Source organism: Brachycentrus maculatus, unplaced genomic scaffold (genome assembly GCF_059751285.1).
Source record: "Brachycentrus maculatus isolate JH-2025_06_01 unplaced genomic scaffold, ASM5975128v1 h1tg000157l, whole genome shotgun sequence".
Taxonomy (NCBI): domain Eukaryota; kingdom Metazoa; phylum Arthropoda; class Insecta; order Trichoptera; family Brachycentridae; genus Brachycentrus; species Brachycentrus maculatus.
Window position 1 is genome coordinate 1,701,625 of NW_028280910.1, and position 24,676 is coordinate 1,726,300.

The 24,676-nt window shown below is 31.6% G+C and overlaps 1 protein-coding gene and 1 non-coding gene across 4 annotated transcripts in view; one reads left to right on the top strand and one right to left on the bottom strand.

The window, feature by feature from the left end:
* Nucleotides 1–16,396, top strand: part of fdl (beta acetylhexosaminidase fused lobes) — a 161,392-nt gene extending 144,996 nt beyond the window's left edge. For all 3 annotated transcript variants that reach the window (XM_088261521.1, XM_088261519.1, XM_088261520.1), the window contains exons 4-5: nt 14,106–14,270; nt 14,592–16,396. In XM_088261521.1, the coding sequence (XP_088117647.1) occupies nt 14,128–14,270; nt 14,592–16,326 (1,878 nt within the window). In that variant the 5' untranslated portion in view covers nt 14,106–14,127 and the 3' untranslated portion in view covers nt 16,327–16,396. The remainder of the gene's footprint in view (nt 1–14,105; nt 14,271–14,591) is intronic.
* A 7,671-nt stretch (nt 16,397–24,067) lies between these two features.
* TRNAN-GUU (transfer RNA asparagine (anticodon GUU)) lies at nt 24,068–24,141 on the bottom strand. The gene has a single exon. It is a non-coding gene; the product is annotated as a tRNA-Asn (tRNA).
* Nucleotides 24,142–24,676: the final 535 nt, after the last annotated feature.

Sequence of the window (24,676 nt, forward strand, 5' to 3'; positions counted from 1 at the left end):
CTCGCCACTCCACTTAAGGGTGAAGTTGGAAATTCAACTGGATTAATTTGCTGGCAGACAGAAAAAAGCCTTAATTATTTAAATGCGATTCCGAGGCATGCCGTCAGAATATTTTTAATTACATTAGCCCGCTATTTTTATCATTATTAATTTATGAAAATAAACTTCTTTATTTTTAGTACTTACGCTAAAATGGGAAGTTTTCATAGTTACTCGGTCTTCATTAATATTTTTCTATTGTAACATAGATGTATGTTTATCCAAATTTGTTTCGTCTGTGGACATTTTCGAGTTTATTTTATTTATCTATGATTATATCGCTCACTCCTTTCAACAACGTCATATATAAAAAAATCGTCAATTTTCAGTTGTGCATGTTTTTGGAATACCTTTAAAATGTACTATATCCCAGCAAAAGCGGCCTATTTTAACTTAATATTTACCCGCTACATGCAGAAAGTTTTGTTTTTGCATTTTGAAGAAAGGTTATTGTTTAATTATTAAATAAAAAAAATATATAAAAATCAAATGGAAAAAAAAAACATTCAGATTTTATCGAAAAAGATCTTTTGCACTGTAAAAAGTTCAAAAAGTGGCTTGATATTTATTTTTAATACATTTCATTATATTTTTAAACTCTCCTGAAAAATCAAGTTTTTGGATTTATGACGTTTTTGAAAGGTGTGAGCGATATATGAAACCCTACTGTAACGACTTGAAGTATGAAGTTGGCAAAATAAGGATGAAAGTAGACTAAATGCAGTTGATATGCGATCTGTCAGGTGAATGTGCGATCGTTGTTTGAATGGTGATATAAGGAATGAATGCAAGGCTGACAAAAAAATTATCGATAAAATTAAGAAAGGTGTATTGAGATGGTTTGGGCATGTCAATCGAATGAGCAAAGAAAGAATAGTAAAATTATTTTATGTGGCGAATATGGTTGGTAATAGAAGCAGAGGAATACCGAGGAAAACATGGCATGATCAAGTATTTTAAACTTCAAAGCGGCCAGGAGTTGAAATAATCGGTGGGTTTGTATGAGGAGATGGGTAAATATGGATAAAATATAAATAATAACAAACCTATGTATAATTGTCAATATGATAATGACTACAGCATCCTCCTGTCCTATTGATAAAAAACAAAAATATTATCCCCTCTTCATCCTTCAACGTCCCAATGACACAAGTCTAAAATTTAGCTTCACATGCGGTGTTTCAAAATGATGCGGAATACATTGAAACATGTCGCTCAATCCTTTCAAGAACGTCATAAATCAAAATACTTGATTTTTCAGGAGAACGTTTTTAATGTTTAAAAATATAAAACAATGTATTAAAAATAAATATCAAGCCACTTATTGAACTTTTTACTATGCAACATATATTTTAGGTAAAACCTAAAGGTTTTTTCTCCGTTTGAAAAATATTTAGTACATTAAAAAAAATAATTAAACATTACCTTTTCTTCAAAATACAAAAACAAATATAAAGTTAAAAATATGCTTCTTTTTCTGGGATATAGTACATTTTCTGGGCATTCCGAAAACATGCACAATTGAAAATTGACGATTTTTGATTTATGACGTTCTTCAAAGGAGTGAGCGATGTGTCACAATAGATTTGAAGAAATAACTATATTTACCAAGTGAAAATGACAATACACGAATTCGCCCATATCGCTCACTCCTTTCAAGAACGTCATAAATCAAAAATCGTCAATTTTCAGTTGTGCATGTTTTCGGAATGCCCATAAAATGTACTATATCTCGGCAAAAGAGGCATATTTTTAACTTAATATTTACCCGCTATAGGGCAGAAAGTGTTGTTTTTGCATTTTGAAGAAAAGGTATTGTTTAATATTTTTTTTAAATAAACTAAATATTTTTCAAATGGAGAAAAAACCTTCAGGTTTTACATAAAACGATCTGTTGCACAGTATAAAGTTCATTAAGTGGTTTGATATTTATTTTTAATACATTGTGTTGTATTTATAAACTTTAAAAATGTTCTCCTGAAAAATCAAGTTTTTTGATTTATGACGTTCTTGAAAGGAGTGAGCGATATATGAAAAATAATATATTATAAACGTAAAACGCAAGGCGACCATGCAGTTATAGTTTAGGTAATGTCCGCTATCCGTTAAGTGTTGAATATCACATTTCTAAGTGCTTCTTGACGTTTTTATAAACAGCACCTAACCTATACATTCCATTTTCACACTTAATCTCAAACACTTGTAGTGTTTCATCGTAAAAACATAACACGTGTTTGAATTTACACGTGTTATACCTATTTTCCATTATAGAAATGAGCGTGTAGCTGTTTTAACTTCCGGTTATTTTTTAAGCGCTACAAAAAAATATCAAAGGAGACACTTCGTTATTTTGCTATTTTATTTTACAGTTTATTTTTTTCTAAAAAACATTACTCTCAGTTAATGTTTAAAAAAAATTGTTTCACTCTTAAAATCTTGCTTTTAAAAAAATATATATTTAATATATTTATGTATAGTATATTTTGTATCTACCTTCGTAATTTATCTACATATAAAATACTTAAATCAAATACTGCATATTAGAGTCCACTAAATTTTATTTTATGATTAAAAACACATAAAAATAAAATTTGTGGCAACGTTTCGCCTTGTTATGGCAACTACAACTACTGTGAAGATTAAAACGGATTTTTTTGCATACTGAGAAACACCTGAAAACGCGATTAAAATTTTTATGAAACTAATTGTTTGACAGGTTATTTTTAATCACAAAATTTATAGTGTCTAAATACTCGTTCACAAATCTTGGTTTTCTGCACTTTCAGAGTAATTTTAAGATTTTTTTAAAACATGGATTCTAAGTTGTAAAATAAACTCCTTAAATAGAGACAACACAGATTTGGGCGCACTCAAAATATATATATATATATATATATATATATATATATATATATATATATATATATATATATATATATATATATATATATATATATATATATATATATATATATATATATATATATATATATATATATATATATATATATATATATATATATATATATATATATATATATATATATTTTATTTTTTTATTTTTTTAAAGCTTTGTTTATACACCTCCTTCCATATTCTCGTCTTAATATAATTAATTCATTAAAAATATTTTTTATTATGAGTAAAATCATGATATCAAAATATCTCCAAAAATAATTCATGCACAAAAAATATGTATCTCAAAAAATAATTGTTTTTCTCATTTTTATTTATTTTTAACATGTCATATCGTAATATTTTTTTTAATGACCCGAAGAAAGAATGATTTTACGAAACTAGGTGTCATGAGTAAGTGTTTACAAAAGTGGTATTATACAAAGTGAACAATGGATGATAAGGAAATTGTTTTATTACCATACCACAAAAATATCAATGATTTTAAAATATAAAATAAATTAATGAACAATTTAGACATGGATAACGAAGATTTTTTTCAGCAAAATATTGTAATTTTTGCTTGTCAATTTTCACCTTTTTTTCATTTAAATATATTTACTTAATTTATTATTCGATATAAATTAAATTCTGATAAAAAATTCTCAAAAAATAATTAATGGACAAACCAGACATTCTTAAGATAGATTTACACACGCTTGTCACTTTTCACCTTTTCATCTTAATATAACTACTTCATTTATTATTCGATATAAATAAAATTCTGATAAAAATCTCAAAAAATAATTCATGTATAATTCAGGCAATGTTACCAAACAATTTTTCAGCAAAATATTGATGAAGATTGGCAATTTTCATTTTATCTGCAGCCGCTCTAAACAGGCACTCTTGCTACAGTGGAACCACTCACCCAAGACCTTTTTTTAAGACGGATATACGTCTTCTTCCCATATTGTTTACTTGTGTGAACAAGCAAAACATTTTTAGTCATTATCAGCGATTTGCTTTTCATTTCCCTCGAGAAAAAAGCTCTTACGAAGCGAAATGGAAGCTTTTAAAGTTTTCTTGAATGTCACGCGCATAAGTTTATATTTATTTATTGCCAAACACGTTTTTCCATTATTTTTCATTTGATGCGACGTTGAATGCGCTCCCACAGACGAATGTGTGGAAAAATAATTGTATTTGAGTGTTTAATAATGTCTTAATAAGACGAAACGCCTTGCATATTATCACATATCGCTCACTCCTTCGAAAAACTTGATTTTTCAGGAGAACGTTTTTAAAGTTTATAAATAAAATACAATATATTAAAAATAAATATCATGCCACTTATTGAACTTTTTTTTGTGCAACAGATCTTTTTAGGTAAAACCTGAAGGTTTTTTCTGCATTTGAAAAATATTTAGTATATTAAAAAAAAATATTAAACAGTACCATTTCTTCAAAATGCAAAAACAACACGTTCTACCATGTAGCGGGTAAATATTAAGTAAAGAATATGCCTCTTTTACTGGGATATAGTACATTTTCTGGGCATTCCGATAACATGCACACCTGAAAATTTTCGATTTTTGATTTATAATGTTCTTGAAAGGAGTGAGCGATATACTTATGTAAATAAAAGTAGAATTCAATCCAATAACCGTGTTTAATTTTGGATATATTACCCAACAAAATCATTGTATAACAGAATTAAAAACGAAGATATGAAAAAGGAATGTAAGGTATAATTGCATGGATTAAGAAAAGTTCTCTAAGATGGTATGGACACGTGGAGCGAATGGATAACGAGAGAACGACTAAGGAAGTATATGTGGTGAATGTGAGAAGGAGAACGGAACAAGGACGCCCGAAAAAGACTTGGCACGATCAGATTGGTTATTCACATGAAGGCAAAGTGATCACTCCTGCGCTTCAGGGACCAGTCCAGGGTTAAATTAAATAAATATTAGACCGTAAAATCATAAATTTTTATTTTTACCTCTCGAGGGAATCGAACCCGGGACCTCCATAACGGTAGCTAAACACGCTATCCATTACACCACGGAGGCAGACCCTGTTTATGTAGAATATTATATTATATGGCTTTAATCGCTTAGAATATTCACGTGGTATACCTTAAATACTTGTATAATATTAGAGAATGTGAATACATGGATGCCTGTATGGTAAATATTCAGTATTTACCCCTAATATGTACCATAATTCAGATCCCTCAGAGGAATTCTCTTTTACAAGATGCTAAACATTATCTATGTACATTATAACAATTTCAAATATTCATATACCTTCAGGATACGTATCTGATCACTTAGACGAATGTGCGGCAAGGCGATGTAGGTGAAATTAGAAAAGAATGCAAAGCTGAGTTAAGCGCTATGGATAAAATTAAGAAAGGCGTTTTGGAGATGGTTTGGACATGTGAATCGAATGAGTGAAGAAGTAGAGTAAAACAAATTTATGAGGTGAATGTAGTTGAAATTTGGAGCAGAGAAACACCGAGGAAAACTTGGCATGATCAAGTTTGTCAATACGGTCAGGTCGGGAGTTGGAGTAATCGGCGCGTTTGTATCAAGGATGCATGAATATGGATGAGGCGAGAATCGTTTTCAAAGACAGTGATGTGGCGTTCTATTATCTCTGCATACCCGTGCGGGGAGCTGGTGATGGCATGTATGTTAGTTAGTCAGTTAATGACGTCCCTTGTGAAATAAATGAATAGTCTTCAGAATAACATAGTAAGCTGATGGACCAACTCTATAGCCCTAAAGTGTACAGTAAAACCTCGATATGACGGACTTATTGGGAGGAAGGGGGGTATTCGTCAAAGCCAAAAGTTCGTCAAGTCCATTGTGTAATAATGAGTTTAAAAATAAATCAAAAACTTGACGTGGTGAAACCACGTTTCTCCTCTAGCCTGGCAAAAATAATCAATTATCAATCGTTTAATTTAATTAGTCTTAGGTAAAAATTTTTTGTGTGCGCGCAAATATTTTTTATGGCCCCGACCTTTTATAATTTACCTGTCATAAAACTAAAATGTATTTAAAAGGTTTGAATCATAAAAAAAACTGTCGCCAACCCGCTGGCCTTTGAGGGATAATAGATGTTTGCCGGCGGTCATTTATCCTAAGAGCATTCTTTATTTTATTATAAATAAAATTAAGGCTAATTGATGTCTAGACGTTGAAAATTTTGGGGGTGGAAACAAGCGCACCGTCAGCCAATGAAAAATGGTTTCGAGGGCGTGATCTTCAAGGAGAGAAACCGAATATAACGGGAAGAAATCAGTGGGATCGATCTCTTGGAAGCTAGCTCTTGGAAGCCAACAGTTGGAAGGATCAGTTGGGAGGAATCAGTCGTAAAAGGAAAGACCGACCAGTCGGACTGGTCGGAATAATCACTTGGAAGTCGAGGACTTGGAAGCCGTCTCTTGGAAGCCAACAGTTGGAAGGATCAGTTGGGAGGAATCAGTCGTAAAAGGAAAGACCGACCAGTCGGACTGGTCGGAATAATCTCTTGGAAGCCGGGACTTGGAAGCCGGCAGTTGGCCGGAAAAGAGTTGGTCGGAATAGTGACTTGGAAGCCAACAATTGGAAGGATCAGTTGGAGGGAGTAAGTCGTAAGAGGAGATCGACCAGTCGGACGGCTGGTCAGCCAGAAGACACAGAGAAGAAGATGAGTTGGAAGGAGCATCCGGGAAATCAGTGGGATCGAGGAGTTGTAAGCTGCAGTCGGGAGAGATCAGGGGGATCGAGCAGTCGGGAGAAATCAGTTAGAAGAAGCATACCTACACCAGGTTTTAAGACTTAAGTGAGGAGAAGAGCGGGAGCTCTACACAGGGAGAGAGAAGATAGAAAAAAGGGAGTTACTCATCCGGAGTATCAAAAGCAGACCCACGCCGGATCATAAGCCTCAAATTAAGAGCTGAAGCTCTACTAGGAGAAGAAGAAGATAAGAAGCAAGAATCATCGCACGGCGGCCCGTCATAAGAAGAACCTCATCCCAGCATCCAACGGCGCAGCTTTTTCACAAAGGATCACGGCGACCCCAGCATCACGGCGCATCTTTTCCACCAAAGGTTAGAATAAGTTTAATTTAAGATAGGATTAATTAATTTTAAGCTAATTTAAGATAGCAGATAAGATTAGTTTAAGTTAAAGTCGCTTTCGTATAATTATTATATTTTTAATTAAATCAATTTAAGTATATTTTTTGTGCTGAATTTTCTTTCATCTCCCTACCCCTCCTTCTAATATTCCCAAGGTATATCAGCTTGAAAAGGTGGGCGACGTCAAACTTTTTTTTAAATATGAAAACTGTATTTTGATGTAAATAAACAATACAAAACATAAATAAAATTATATTCACACTCGTCATAAAGTGACGTTTTTGTTTGATATCGACGCGCTTGCTTTCGGTATTCCTGCTTTTAAAAAGGAATCTAGTTTTGTTTGCTTTTTTGAAGTTTGCTACTTTTTTTATAATCCACTCACTAAAATTACCAAAATATGTATAATATGTAATAATTACACATATATAGACGTATGACGTGATTATCATGGCCGCTAAAAATTGTTTACGTGCAGTGACGTTTGATTTTATTTAGATTTAACCGGATTTTTTGTGCGTTTTATCAGAAATTTGTTAAAAAGATCCGTTATATCGAGGTTTTACCGTTATAGTTATATTTAGTTTGCATAGGAGTAGTGTGAATACTGTGATGGGTTATATGCATAATGTAAGACTAATCTATGCTGCTTCTAATGAGGTTCTGTCTTACGACATCGTCAAAATGTTGTTGTATTTATTTATTTATTTTTATTTCATCATACATAACTTTGAAAAAACGTCTGAGACATTACTATTTTTCATACAAATCTTAACTGTCCGTCAAACCTCCTCCCTTAGTTTTTCCCTCTACCTCCTTCCCTGAACTCCCTTTTTCCTTTGCTCTCCCTATTATCATATTTTGTAATTTATGTTTTTTAAATGTTTAAGTACTATCTACCCTCTGATTGCAAATATTGCAAATAATTGGTATCAAACGTTTTGATCAACATCACTAGTCTGTTTTTGGTTAGTTGGAAGATATTGCTTTTTAGGAATAAGCCCGCCAATGTACTTATTTCTTTTCTTTACATAAAGTTATAATAAATTAATACACATAATTACAAACTGGGTTTTCCCGCGCCGAAGGCACATTTTACAGTATTTATTTATAAAAGTATTTGAAAGACAATTGTTTATGACATTCAATTACATACGACATGGCCAAATGACGCGATCTATTTTAGATCTACCCACTTTTGTAATCTTATTATGAATGGCTTTTTTTAATATTGGTTGCTATTTTTAATGACTTTGTGGTTAATTCATGCAGGTTGTATAACATTATTGCAAAGTAGTAAGAGTTATTTAGACCAAAAGAGGTATGTGTTAACTTTTGTTTGAGGTGTTCTGTGGTTTCGAACTTAGATAATTCTATGTACGAAATAAACTTTCAAGTTGGTTAAAGTGATCACTTAACCACTTAACATGCACCATTTTACCCATGATTGACGTATATATATATATATACATATATATATATATATATATATATATATATATATATATATATATATATATATATATATATATATATATATATATATATATATATATATATATATATATATGTATATATATATATATATATATATATATATATATATATATATATATATATATATATATATATATATATATATATATATATATATATATATATATATATATATATATATATATATATATATATATATATATATATATATATATATATATATATATATATATATATATATATATATATATATATATATATATATATATATATATATATATATATATATATATATATATATATATATATATATATATATATATATATATATATATATATGATGATTCCTTCTGGGGTTCCCCAAGGATCCCACCTGGGCCCATTATTATTTTTAATATACATAAACGATATTAACAAATATATCAATCAAAATTTTCTCATGTTTGCTGACGATACCAAGTTATTTATACGAGTCAAGTCTATAGACGATTGTTCCATGTTGCAAAACGATCTCGATAATCTAGTGTCTTATTGTAATCTTAATCAGCTTTTTCTAAATGTCAATAAATGTTTTAGCATTACGTTCACAAGAAAAAAAAATAAAATTATGTTTGATTATGAAATTAACAATAGTAGGCTGACCAGGAAAACTGAATTAAGAGACCTTGGCGTCATAATGGACGAGAAACTTTTGTTTTCTTCACATATTGAAGCCTGCGTTAATAAGGCCTACAGAAACTTAGGTTTTATTTTTCGAACCACTAAACCATTTAAAAATACATCATCTCTTGTAACTTTATATAACGCTTATGTTCGTAGTCACCTAGAATTCGCCTCAGTCGTTTGGAACCCTCAGTACGCTATATATATAGCTCAACTTGATCGTATTCAAAATAAATTTCTAAAAATGTTGGATGGTAAGCTTCATTTAAGATTCAACTCTTACGAAGAATCTTTAGCCTTCCATAAATTATCTTCACTTAGTAAACGTAGGAATATATCAGATTTATGTTTTTTGTATAAAGTTATAAATAATATGACTGAGAGCCCCTATCTTCTTGCGCAGATACCTTTTCACTGTCCAATAAGAATCAATAGGCATAGTCATACCTTTTATAATCCAGCACCAACAAAGAACTATTCGAAAAATTCCTTTATTTATCGAAGTTGTGGGAAAGAATGTTGTACACACCTTGATATGTTCTACTCCAATCTTTCAAAATTTAAAGCTAAGTTATTCGAAATCTTATAAACCTAAAAAAGTAATTCTATTCCCTGTCCTTTCCTTTTCTTCTTTTCCTATCACTGCCATCTCCTTCTCTCTTTATCCCATCCTTGTCTCATGTCTCTTCCTTTATATAGACCTCTCTTATGTATAGTTGTGAAGAACTATAATTGGTACTCATGATTTTATTTTTTGTATTCTGTATGTATCATATATTGTAACTGTTGTTCTTCCTTCCAATAAAATAAAATAAAATAAATAAAATAAAATAAAATAAATAAAATAAAATATATATATATATATATATATATATATATATATATATATATATATATATATATATATATATATATGATTGATTTTGGTAAGCTTTTTATTTAGCAGAGACCCTTATTTAAATAAATGCAAGATTCTTTCCAAATTATTTCACATAAGTATTGGGAAAACGCTGACAAGATGACTTTAAATTTTTACGACGCTTATATTATAATTTGACCAGTTTGATTTCAATTTAATTCACAATACAATTTTGGCTGTAGTCGAATCCTTATTCACGAAGGATTTGGACACTCACAAAATACACTCCCACTCTACAGCTTTCGCCAAAATCATTTTTTACAACCATAAAAATGAAGACCTTTTTCAGATTTGGATTGAAAATGGTCCTAACAAATCCAGCCCTAGATTAAGTATTTAGTTGGTGCCCCGAAATTTGGAATATCCTTGACAAAATAGAAAGGGTACAAAGTAATTTTTTGAAGCTTGTTAAATTCAAAATAAATTCATCTGGGGATTATTTGCATTCAAAATAAATTCATCTGGGGATTATTTGCATTCAAAATAAATTCATCTGGGGATTATTTGCATTAAAAAAAAATCATCTGGGAATTATTTGCATTATAATCAATGGCTTTGATTACTGAATTTAAAAAAAAATAGTGACAGGAGAGAACTATTTGATCCGATTAATTCATTCAAAATTTAAAAAAATAATTTAGTCTGTCCCTTGTTATTGCAAATGATAAATATTTATGCCCCAACCAAAAACACGAGAAACCGTCAAATAATTTATTGCAATCACAGCCGGGCAGTGTCTGGATTCAATACTCCTATACACCGAATGCAATACCTCGGCAATGATTTCGCGGACCATATCGATATCTGGAATATGTCACTTCCTAAGTATAAAGCAATAATAATTACAATATTTCAGGCTAATGCATAATTCCTTCTTTTATACGTTTAACCTTGTTTATATAAGTACTTTTCGAACCAATTTATTTCAAATATATTACCAGTGGATGTGTGGTAACCATAGGACTAATTTAATACACATCTATAAGCACAAATATTAATGGTTAATACGTTTCTGCTACATGTCAAGTCCAGTACAGGCTGTATTCGGTTCGTATCCTATGGTTGTTATCTCGTATTATACAATGTATGGTGCTCTATTCACGTAGAACCATAACCCGTAGTTGTGTCGTAGAGAACGTACCTTTTTTCTTGTATATATATATATATATATATATATATATATATATATATATATATATATATATATATATATATATATATATATATATATATATATATATATATATATATATATATATATATATATATATATATATATATATATATATATATATATATATATATATATATATATATATATATATATATATATATATATATATATATATATATATATATATATATATATATATATATATATATATATATATATATATATATATATATATATATATAAACATACATTTATAGTAAGGATAGGGAAGGTAAGACTACGACACGGCACGTACGTAATTCGTTTCAAGTTTGAGAATCTCTGAGACTAAGCACTAGAGTTGCATACGTCCTAATTGGCCTCTTTACGAATGCAGTGGTGCTCAAACTATAGCGCGTAGAATCGCGTTATGCACCTAACTGATTTGTACACTTCAGTAGCTACATTCTCAAGAAATCAGATGGAGTGTGCATCAATTATTTTATTAGGATTAGAGTCGTTTCATTAGGATTAGAGTATTAGGATTAGAGTCGTTTTGCCAGCCCAATTACTGAAATTCACAATTCATTTGACAAATCTTTAATTAAAAAAATTAATCTGCACAGCTAGATGATTTATTTCTACAAAAATGGCTATCGAAGAACAATAATTAGGTTTCGCTTCTATAATTTTTATTTATTTATTAAAACATATTAAATACATAAGTCACATATATTAATATTCCTGATGAGTAATTTCCATTACTCATTTTGAGACCTGGGATTAAGATTAACAAGACATACTTACAAAAATAGATAAGAAAGTAACAGACAAGAAAACACAGGGCAAAATGAAAAATAAATAAAGCATTTAAAGGTACAGTAAATAGACATATAAAAAATACTGTAAGTTGCATACTTATTAAAGAAAAAAAAGAAAAAAAATCATTTTACTAAGTTTTCTTGATATATTTACTATAAAGTTTAAACGAATATTTACTAATCGTTTATATTCTTCTTGTTCTAACCCTTATCCGCACCCGATGGTGCATAGGGCACTGTATCATATAAACGCAGTGTTGTCTTGATCGTTAACACATGAAGTAAAGTTGATCAACCCTCCGCTTCTGGTAACATCCAGGGTTATATTGATTAAATATTCGAGTGAAAAAAACTTTTATGTATCTGACCCCCCCCTGGGATCGAACCCGGGACCACCAGCACGGTAGCTAAACAAGCTGACTATTACACCATGGAGACGGACATAATATAGTATTTTTTTAATCATTTCAGCGGAGGGCTGATCACCTTTCCGTCATGTGTTAACTATCAAGATAACACTGCGTTTATATGATGCAGTGGCCTATACACCATCGGGTGCGGATGAGGGGTGAAGAAGAAGAAATATAATGTAGTATAACCATGTTTACTACAAAGCTCGAGGATATATAATAGTATGGCGAAATGTCAATCAGACTATAACTATGTGTCGAAAACAGTAAACAAATGTCACTGCAATCAAACCGGATATGACAATAGAGGTCTTTGTCATCACAGGGTCTAGCAGCGTGTCCAACTTCCGATTGTCCTCAAGACAACAGCTCCCTCTAGCGTCGCGTCATTGAATCAATATACATATGTATGTGGAGGTCCCCACCAAAAAGTTACAATTCCAATACTGCACAAAAATCCTTTAATGCAAATCTGTTCTGTTTACTGTATTCTATCGGAATCTTAACTAAAGTTGCGATAAAACGTAACCAATCCTGTGTTAAAGCAATATGAAATCATTGAATTTTACAAGCTAGAATTCCTGATTGCTTAAAATCATTTATAATGGAAATGTAACGTTTTGGTGAGGACCTCCACATATGGCGTCACAGGGTATTTTAATTTAAATATATTGAACCTCCCTATAACGCTGAGATAGGTACCGCGTTATCGGAGGGGTTGCCACTTGAGTTTATTTTATGACGACTAGTTTCGGAAGCCAAGCTTCCATCTTCAGGTCTAAATGTAAACTAAAATCTTTTAAAAAATAATTAACTGTTCTATAAATAAGGATAGGGGTAACATAGGGGGAGGAGGGTTTGTCAAGGGGGCGGTGTTTGAAAATAGAGGAAAAATGGAAAGCAAACGTGAAGAATTTTGAAACAATATATTATTTATTAAATTATTATTGGAATGTATTATTTTTGGATTTCTAAATTTTCTAAATAATTCATAAGTTGGCCTTGGTGTGGTACAAGGTGTTATAATTTTAGTTAATGAGAGTGGAATGAGTGATTTGTATCTATTATGTGATTTGCAAATTCCAAAAAAGTATTACCAACAACACCGCTACACTGTTCTTTAATTCTAATCTTTAAATTTCTCGCGGTGCCTTATATATATTTTTTTTCACAGTCTCCACACGAAATTTCATATTTTTTTAATGAAATTTCGTGTGGAGACTGCTATAGAAAATATAAAGGTTTATTTTTTAAATTTTCCATCTTTCTTCCATATCTGCTGTATTTTGTTTATCGTCGAGATTTCTATCTATCTTCTATCTGTGATGTGTACTTATTGTTAATTTTCAAGAAGTTTATTTCCATCTATCTTCCATCTGTAATGTGTACTTATTGTTTATTTGCAAGAAGTTTATTTCCATCTATCTTCCATCTGTGATGTGTACTTATTGTTTATTTGCAAGAAGTTTATTTCCATCTTTCTTTCATCTGTGATGTGTACTTATTGTTTATTTGCAAGAAGTTTATTTCCATCTATCTTTCATCTGTGATGTGTTTTGTTTATCTTTGGCAGGGCCGGCGATGATTGGTCAGGAATGGGCGGAATGTGGGGGGTGTCGAGGCGGCGGCGTCTCCTGCTCCTGCTGCTAGCTGCCGGGGCCGTCCTGCTGCTGTACTGGCAGCAGAGGACCCTCCCGCTGGACTACCTTCCCGCTCCGGCCAGGCCGATCCTCGACAAGTGCGTACCATGGTGGATTATTGCAATTACCCTAATCTAACCTTACACAACTCGACTCTTAACTCGTATCTACGCACTGTTGAATGAAGTTCTCCTTATCGTTAGAACATAGATGTAAGACAAAAAAATCAAACACCTATTCCATTGGCAAACTCAAAATTAACACCAAAAAAGTTTTATTAAATGTTTTGCTATTACATTCGTTTGCAAAGGAAGATTGGTGTGGCTTTAAATTCCCTCTGCTTACCAGAGTTAGTAAGTTAATTAGTTTCTGCGAGATGAATTCTGAACTCGTTTACAATGCGCATGTTGTGGTTTCAGGAGCACTGGAGACCCGCGCTGGACGTGGCAGTGCCGCGGGGGGCGCTGCGAGCGGCTGCCGGCCCTGTCCAGCGACCAGCCGCCCGCGTCCCTGGACACGTGCAACATGCTCTGCGACTCCACGCAGCTCTGGCCGCAGCCCACGGGGCCCGTCACTCTAGGCAGCACGGCCGCCCTCATCTCCACCGCCATCCTGCGCTTCGCCACGGTCTCCACGCCCAGCCGCCAGGTCCTGCATCTCCTGGAAGAAGCCTACCAAGTGTTCTTGCGCAACCTCCGCGTCATGGAGATCCAGACTTCTAAATACCCCCCCACTGTCACAGAGTTCGTCGTCCGCGTTAATGTCAATGAGTCTTCGGACACCTATCTGACTCTGGACACTGATGAAGGATATTCTCTAGTAGTCCACCCGGAAGGCAATGGAGTTTCTCTAGTGGCTACCATTCACGCGAAATCTTTCTTCGGTGCTCGTAATGGTCTAGAAACGCTATCGCAGCTGATATGGTCAGACGAACTATCGGGAGGGTCGCTCAAAGTTCTCCGCGCTGCTTCGGTTCAAGATGCTCCAGTTTTCAAATACAGAGGCCTTATGCTCGATACTGCTAGAAATTTCTTTCCTATGGACGTACTTAAGAGAACTCTCGATGGCATGGCTGCCTCAAAGCTGAATACTTTCCACTGGCATATGACTGACTCCCAAAGTTTCCCTTTTCTCTCCGATAGAGTTCCTCAATTGGCGCGTCACGGAGCGTACTCTTCGAAGCACGTGTACACAGTGTCCGACGTTAAAGACTTGGTGCAATACGCGCGCGTGCGGGGCATACGCGTGCTCATCGAGATCGACACTCCCGGTCACGCCGGAAGCGGCTGGCAATGGGGACCTTCCAAAGGACTCGGGGAACTCGCTCTCTGCATAGACCAGCAGCCCTGGCAGACCTTCTGCGGCGAGCCTCCGTGCGGACAGCTGAATCCTCGCAACAACAATACATACGACATATTAGAAAAATTATACAAAGACATTTTCGAATATACTCATATAAACGACATCTTCCACTTTGGCGGAGACGAAGTCAATCTTGACTGTTGGGGTCAATTTTTCAACGAAACCGATCTTCATAACCTTTGGGGAGAATTCACGCTCAAAGCTCTCGAAAGGGTGGTTCGCGCAAATAGCGGACACGTTCCTAAAGTCGTGGTGGCTTGGTCCAGTGATTTATCCAAAAGGCCGTATCTCACGCAGTTCTTCGATAAGTCAATCTTCGCTATCCAAATGTGGGGGGGTTCCACGTGGCCCGAGAACCTCGAACTATTAGAGAACGATTATCGAATGATCGCGTCGCACGTGGACGCTTGGTATCTGGATTGCGGATTCGGTTCGTGGAGAGATTCCGGTCCAGGATCCTGCGGGCCTTATCGGTCTTGGCAGATCGTGTATAACCATCGTCCGTGGGAGCAAGACGAGGATTCTTGGAGGCGGTTGGCTCTGGGCGGGGAGGCTTGTCTATGGAGCGAGCAGGCTGACGCGGCCGCGGCTGACGCGAGGCTCTGGCCTCGAGCGGCCGCCCTGGGCGAGAGGCTCTGGTCCGATCCTCCTACCATAGAGGCGGCCACCGCCCCCCACGACGTCTACACGAGGATGCAGACGCACCGGGAGCGGTTGGTGAAGAGGGGGCTTCAGGCGGCGCCTCTGTGGCCGCAGTGGTGTCGACACAACCCTTCCCTGTGTCTCGCATAGTGCTTCGATTACTCGCATAGACAGCAGTTTTCAAATTAGTTTTGTATGCTATTACAAAATTTCAAGTAAATTAATATGTATGTATAAAATTAAATATGCCAACTTCTGCAATCATCACATCAAATACCAAATTATTTATAGCTCTTACTTAAATACCAGTTTTCATTTCTCTGAACGACCCTCGATAAATTTCAGTCTCTGTTACCTTACGACATCGCACAATTCTCCAAACAAACTTCCTTAATCCTTGATATTTTGAGCTATCGTCTATAGAACTACATCACTAATATCTCATAGTCTAAGCCATGTTGTTGTTACAGAGCTGGTTGAATTCTGAATATATATATATATATATATATATATATATATATATATATATATATATATATATATATATATATAAATATAAATATATATATATATATATATATAAATATATATATATATATATATATATATATATATATATATATATATATATATATATATATATATATATATTTATATAAATATATATATATATATTTATATATATATATATATATATATATATATATATATATATATATATATATATATATATATATATATATATATATAAATATATATATATATATTTATATATATATATATATATATATATATATATATATATATATATATATATATATATATATATATATATATATATATATTTATATATATATATATATATTTATATATATATATATATATATATATATATATATATATATATATATATATATATATATATATATATATATATATATATATATATATATATATATATATATATATATATATATATATATATATATATAAACGTGTGTGTTTTCAGATGAACTTGTAGTCATGTTTAATGAGAACTGTGATATTTGTATGAATATTATTGTTTATAGTGATTGCTAGACCAGTCAACAGTCCAACCTGGGTATAAGGGATTCCATGGAACTGGATTATTTTCTCTTATATCCATGCTTTCCTGTATACGTACAAAGTGGTAAAATGGCGGGACTTCAAGTCGGCTGTCTTTAAAGAGGTTTCACTTATATCCGGGTATCTCATAAACAGGATCGACTGTACAAGCTTTCTTTGAAAACTAAAAACATTTTAATTATTTGAATAATCACAAAATATACAGCATAACAATGGTATTTTTTTGATATATTTGACATGTATGGTGAATTATTTATTTAAAAAGATTTATACTCACCCCAATTTATGAATTGTTACATTGCATATTTAAAAATGAATCAATTTTTAAGACACTTATACCCTTCTGTACTTATAACCTTGTACTCTAATATTTAACTGTTTAGATAGGTAGAAAAATATCTTAAAAATTTAGCTATTTTGAATTTTAATATATATATGTATATTTTGGATACAATTTTTTTAATACCATATATTTTGTTCTCATACAATATGAGAACAAAATATATTTCATACATTTTCGAAAGAATATTAATTTTTCATATAACATTGATTAAGAATAGAAAAAAGAAAATAATCGAAAAAAAAAATCTAAAAGAAATCAATACCATGAAATTTGTCATAATCGAAATATGGTACCTCCTTTAGATTTTCACTCGAAACTTTCGATAATTCGAAAAAAAAATCTTATGAAATTATTAGTAAATAACGGAATACTTTTTTTTTAAGTAAAGATTTAATTTTAACTAACGAATATCTGGTTTAATTTATTGAATTGATTGAAATTTACGATTTTATTCACTTTTGTAAAAAAATACCATATCAATAATATATTATTAGATTAAAACCAATGTTTTTAGCTTTTCCACTTTATTTTTATTTGACCAGCGACCGGGTTTCGTCGTTACCGACATCATCAGACTGGTGATGTCGGTAACGACGAAACCCGGTCGCTGGTCAAATAAAATTAAAGTGAAAAAGCTAAAAATATTAGTTTTAATCTAATAATATATTAAAAATGCAATTCCATCACGAAGTGTCAGTGGATAATATAAATCTACTATATTAATATTTTGTATGTTCTAAATATATTAACTCCCAATTCGTTTAGGATTTCTTATGCTAAATAACTCCTAATCGTAAAATCCCAGATTTGTGAATAAGTATTTGGACACACTTAAAATGTTGTGATTTTCTTATGCTGTCATTTGTTCTACAAATATCACTTGGAAAGTTGGCTTTTGTTATTACTGCATTAAAATACCACCATGGAAGCTCTTTATTTCGAACATAAAACGACCAAAATTAAAACAATATTTTGATAATTTTCTCACAAATTTTTAAACAAATGGATAGATACCAATATATTTTGTTTTTTTCTTCTTCTATAAGATAATATAATATATTGCTCTTTTTTCGTTATTTAATTTAGAATTTGAAGCATATTAAGCGTAAGTATTTCAAATCGTTGTTTTTTTTTCGAATTATCGAATGTTTTATAATAAAGTAAAATTTATAATATTGTCCGCCTCCGTAGTGTAATGGTCAGCACGCTCGGCTACCGTTCTGGAGGTCCCGGGTTCGATTCCCAGGGGGGTGTCAAATAAATATAAGTGATTTTTTCACTGTAATATTTATTCAATATTACCCTGGACTGGTACCTGAAACGGAGGGCTGATCACCTTTCCTTCGTGTGTAAACGATCGAGATAACACTGCGTTTATATGAAACAGTGCCCTATGCACCATTGGGGTGCGGATAAGGGTTTTATTATTATTATTATTATTATTCCTTGGAATGATCAGAATTCAGAAATATGTATTTTTTTGTATGATGTTGATATACAATTAATATTTTTTTTTTTCGAAATGATGAGGTTATCCTTTAAATTTTCAATTAAACATACAAATATAAAGATGTTGCCTTAGTATCTACGGTTGCATAAATCATGATTGTCTGTGGCCACCAATAAATGATTCTGTATCGAGTTGCCTAGCCTAGTGAATTAATGAAATATTGCCTTGTAATATGCATATTTACATTACAGACCAGTTATATGATTCTATGTAACTGTTATTTTTTGTAATTTGACATTTTATCAAATAAGCGATGTAGCGTGTGTCCAATAATAATTAAAAATTCAATTGTATTTCAGTATTGGCTAATAGATAATCAATTAGTTAGGGAAGATCTGCTTGCTATGAAGGAATGTAGACATGTATAGATAATTGATAAGACTGTGTTTTATATAGATATATAATATGGACATTTCGAAGACTGGGTAGCCATTTGAAGAATGTTGTAGAATTTAAAATATATACACAAAATAATGTTTGATGTTTCTTCTCAATCTTTCTTCATTAGAATTGCAATGGATAGTTATCAAAATATCGGATAAATGAACCAAATAATGGATATATAACCCAAATACCAGATAATTAATACAGCATCACTGAGCACGACTGTCTTAGTAGATGAAAATATATCTGAAAGAATTCTTTCCTGTGGTCCAAAAGCGAAAGCTATTTACTTCATAAAGTTTTCAACAGATGTCAGTTTCATCTTTTGGTTCCAAATCAAATTGGCTGTAAGGACATTTAATATAAAGCAGATCTTTTCATAATATAACATAGACGAGAATTCAATATCAGATGACGATGTAATGTAATGCCAGTCCGCCAAACCATTCCATGAATCCTAATGTAAGAAAACGTTCTAATTCAATAGATTGACATGATGGTATTCCATTGCCTCTGAATGTTTATGTACACAAAGTCAATATTGCCTTGGCTTAGTGGAAAATTAAAAAAATTGACTTAGAGCAAGTGACACGACTGTAAATGTTTTCGGTTAAAAAAGTCCTGATTGCCAACTGTGTATATAACAAATTTTTTGAGCAAACAATTTTTAATTATCATTTTCATATTTATAATTTTCTTTTACAATATAAATAACTAATTTAATGAAAAGTTATTTGATTGAACCTTACCACTGTATTTTAAATGCATTTTTATTTTAAAATTTCTTCTTTTTGATGACTTATTGCTATACGTATATAATTTTGATATTATTTAATGAAGATTCTAACAAACTTATGCTTATATAGTGTTGAAAAATTTTATACTCAGTTGTTTTTTTAAAATAATATGTCATATTATCCATTTAGACAAATTTTGCTTGACATAAAATACTTGTTTCAGACCACTTTTGAATTCGTTTATGTAATAACATATACTTACATACTTTCAAGAACTGCAAATGTTTTCATTTACAGGTGAAAATATTGACTGTTTGTATTTTCACCTGTTGATGAGAAAATCTTTTGTTTAGATTACATTAGTAAACTCAAAAGTGATTGATAACAATTGTTTTATTTTAATATTTAAATCTTACTTAGTAATAAACATAATGAATATCCTCAACTTAACGCAAGACACCAAAAAATTTGTCAGTTTGAACAATTGTTTGGATATGCTTACAATGTGAAAAGAAATATTGCCAAAGTGCTTATTCATTACTTGGTTAACTTATTATTTTTCCATTGTGATACCATTATCTTTTTACATATAGCAAATTTCGAACAAAGGAATTGATTTTCTAAAATAATTCATCATAGATAAAAAGTAACTGCCCTACTCAAGGATCGATTTCCATGATGTTCAAAGCATACGTAAATATTTTATTTTTTTCTTCAATTTTGATTAATTTATTACCTTCATATCTGAAACGCAGGACTGATCACCTTGCTTCCATATATAAACGATTAATAAACATTGTATCAATTTGATGTAGTTCCCTATGCACCATTGAGTGCAAACAAGGGTCAGTCGTATTATCTTTTAACCAAATTTTATCAAACATATTTCAAAACATATGTGAATCATTCTACGTGTCCATAGATGGCAGTTGAACTTTTTGATAGTTTAATTTTATTAGTAGGAATCGTTACCACGGCATTTATATCAGTATTCCAATTTTAAAAAAATAATATGTTTGCAGTCATACATTTGAAAAGATATAATTAATTTATATTGTTGTTAAAAAAAAAAAAATATTAATAATTTGTTGCGTGTAAAATGTTAATTTTTAATGTTATGTTCAGCTTTATATGTTGATGACTCTATAAAAATATAAATTTTGACTGCTTTATACTGCTTACTCATTAGCAAAATTTCACATTCAAAGTAGCAAAATTATTACATATTCGCATTTGTGTTGCAATGTAAAAATTATTTGTTATATCAGACACAGGATTATTCACCCTACGGATGACATGTGAATATTATAGGTATCAACTTAATATGAAACATCAATTGTTCCTCTTCAAATGAAAGAAGATGGAAGTCGTCAAATGCCAGGTCGTAAGCTGGGATGCTCAGACTTCCATCTTCTTTCATATAAAGAGGAACGACAAATATTTCATATGAAGTTTAAATACCTCTATAATATTTGTGTTACAACTACTTATCTATCCGTCAAATGTTTGAAATCCTTGCTGACACGTATATCGCTCACTCCTATCAAGAACGTCATTTATCAAAAATCGTCAATTTTCAGTTGTGTATGTTTTCGGAATGCCCAGAAAATGTACCATATCCCAGCAAAAGCGGCACATCTTTAACTCAATATTTACCCGCTACAGGGCAGAAAGTGTTGTTTTTGCATTTTGAAGAAAAGATATTGTTTAATTATTTTTTTTTTTAATAAACTAAAAAATTTTCAAATGGAGAAAAAACATTCAGGTTTTACTTAAAATCTGTTGCACAGTAAAAAGTTCAATAAGTGGCTTGATATTTATTTTCAATATATTTCCTTATGTTTTTAAACTTTAAAAACGATCTTCTGAAAAATCAAGTTTTTGATTTATGACGTTGTTGAAAGGAGTGAGCGATATGTCTTAAATTATTCCTTGAATTTTGTACTATGTTTTTTTAAGTTATTTAATATTCTGCGTATTAATCCAGCAGTGTTAAACACAACTTATTATACTATATTCTGGTCACATTATGCGCTAATAATATGTTAAATGTTTTGTTTATTGGAATCAAAAGTGAATACTTATTGAGAGCGTTTGTTTTGTATAGATAACAAGATTTAATGAAATGTGTGTTACTGTTTGAGTATTAATCTTGAGATTAGTTCAGATGTACAAATTTGTATGATTAAATGTATAACGAAATAAATTAATTGTTTTATTCCTGATACCTGAAAAATTCCACATGGAAAAACCCTGAAGATCGGCAGCATACATGTATGGGACACATGTAGTAGAGCAGACACCGTAGTCACAAAAAACGCGCTAAGAGTGTCAGAAATGAAGACCCTAAGAAGCATATCGTAGTCGTACAAGAGAAAGTGACCAACTAACACACGTAAAATGTTGAGGGCCATTTTAGTCACTTTTGCTTGGCAATAAAATAAACATTAATGCAGTAAGTCATTTTTAACAAGTCAATATATTATACTTCCAAGTTTAAAATCCTTTGGGATTTTTTTCAGGGTAATATTAAGCTAGTAAGATTAAATAGTCAATGATCACGTTTTTGTAATAAAATGCACTTGGTCACTTTCTCCTGTATGCCTACGATATCTGGCAAGACTCTACGAGACTGAATACCAGATAAGGGAAATATGCGATATCAAAGATGTCATCAGGTGAGGAAGGCTACAAAGGAGACAATGGTATGTGCGCATGTGAGGAGAATGGAACCATCCAGACTCCCCCACATTGCACTGCACGACTAACCCCAAGGTAAATGACTCGCGGGCAGACCACCAAAGGAATGGATTGACAGCTGGGAATCGACATTGAGGGAGGCTAATTCCTCTTCAAAATATGCCACAAGGCCTACACCAAGCAGAAGAAGTTCTATTCCTTGTTTTATATCCATAGACCTTCATGAAACGATTCAGTTGCTTACAAAAATGCATACAATTCTTTATTTACAAATGCTAGTCGTAAATCATGGAAAAATGTTGCACAGTGCTAAAACTTATCATATAAAGCACCCAATGACATAAGCTCTGTCCCAGACTTCCATATTCTTATATTAACAAATTGTTTGATAAAAACGTCTTTAACATACTTTTGGAGAGAGCGGAAGACGCTTTGAAGAGCTCTATTTGCTTACTTTTGGTACAGCACGTCAACGTACAGATCAGAGTCTGGTTTGTGAATACTTGTGATCAGTATAAACCTCAATTAAGCATACTAATTGGAGTCGGGATTGATGAAAAAACTGCCAGAAAACAATGGGTTAACAATTTTTGCACATCTGTTACACTATTTAAAAATATATTATTTACAGATTTTTTAAAAAGTAGTTATAATTGTATCAATAACTATACAATATAATATTATAGAAAATACAAAATAAAAATAGATAGCAATATGTCAATTAACGCCATCTTACGGATATATGAATAACTAATTATAATTTTAATGTGTGTTTCTTATTCATAAATTTTAGTTTCTACTATCAAACAACAGATGTCAGGCACCTCAATATATTGTAAATATTAATCCTTTTTGAAAAAATAAATTTCTAAGTCTGTATGAAAACTTTTTCAACGATAATGAAATCAAATAAAAAAAAAATATCGGTTACCGTCCAAATAACATAAAAATAATAGTAAAATGTCATAAAATTTAAAAACTTTAGAAAATCAATATAAATTTTATATAAAAAATGCGAATACTATCGCAACCCACGAATTCTCCATTTATTCATTTGAATCGTTTGAAAATAAAAATTATGAAAGAATATAAATAAATGCAAAAAGTAATCGCCCCCGGGTGGACTCGAACCACCAACCTTTCGGTTAACAGCCGAACGCGCTAGCCGATTGCGCCACGAAGGCAGGTGAAGGAGGTGTAAAAATTGTTTAATATAAATATATAACTGTTTGATCGCACTAGTGGTCGAATAACAACTCTTGAGGCTATCACTATTCTATAAAGAATTAGTTTATCTCTATGAAAATATTGCCCAGAGGGATTATTCATTACTGAAATTATTCAGTAATTATAATTCTTGACCGGTTATTATAAAACCGGATTTTTTTTGTTGCGAAAAACCGTATCTACTTTACTCCGTTAAGGGGGTACTCGCAATCGAACAAATCAATAAGCGACGGGCTGCGCGAGGGGCAACACGTGTCTCCGAGCATTATTTAAAAAATAATATGCAATGGATTTTTAAAAATATATAAATACATGTATGCTATTTTTTAAATATTTTTATAATTTTTTTAATTACTTTCAATAACTCTTCTTATTCAAAAACATATATTTATTTCAAATAAAAAAAATCAATTACCATAAATTTTATACCTGGGTTTCAAGAAAATTAATTTGCGGGCTATCGAATATCCCGCCTTAAACGAATGAAACTGA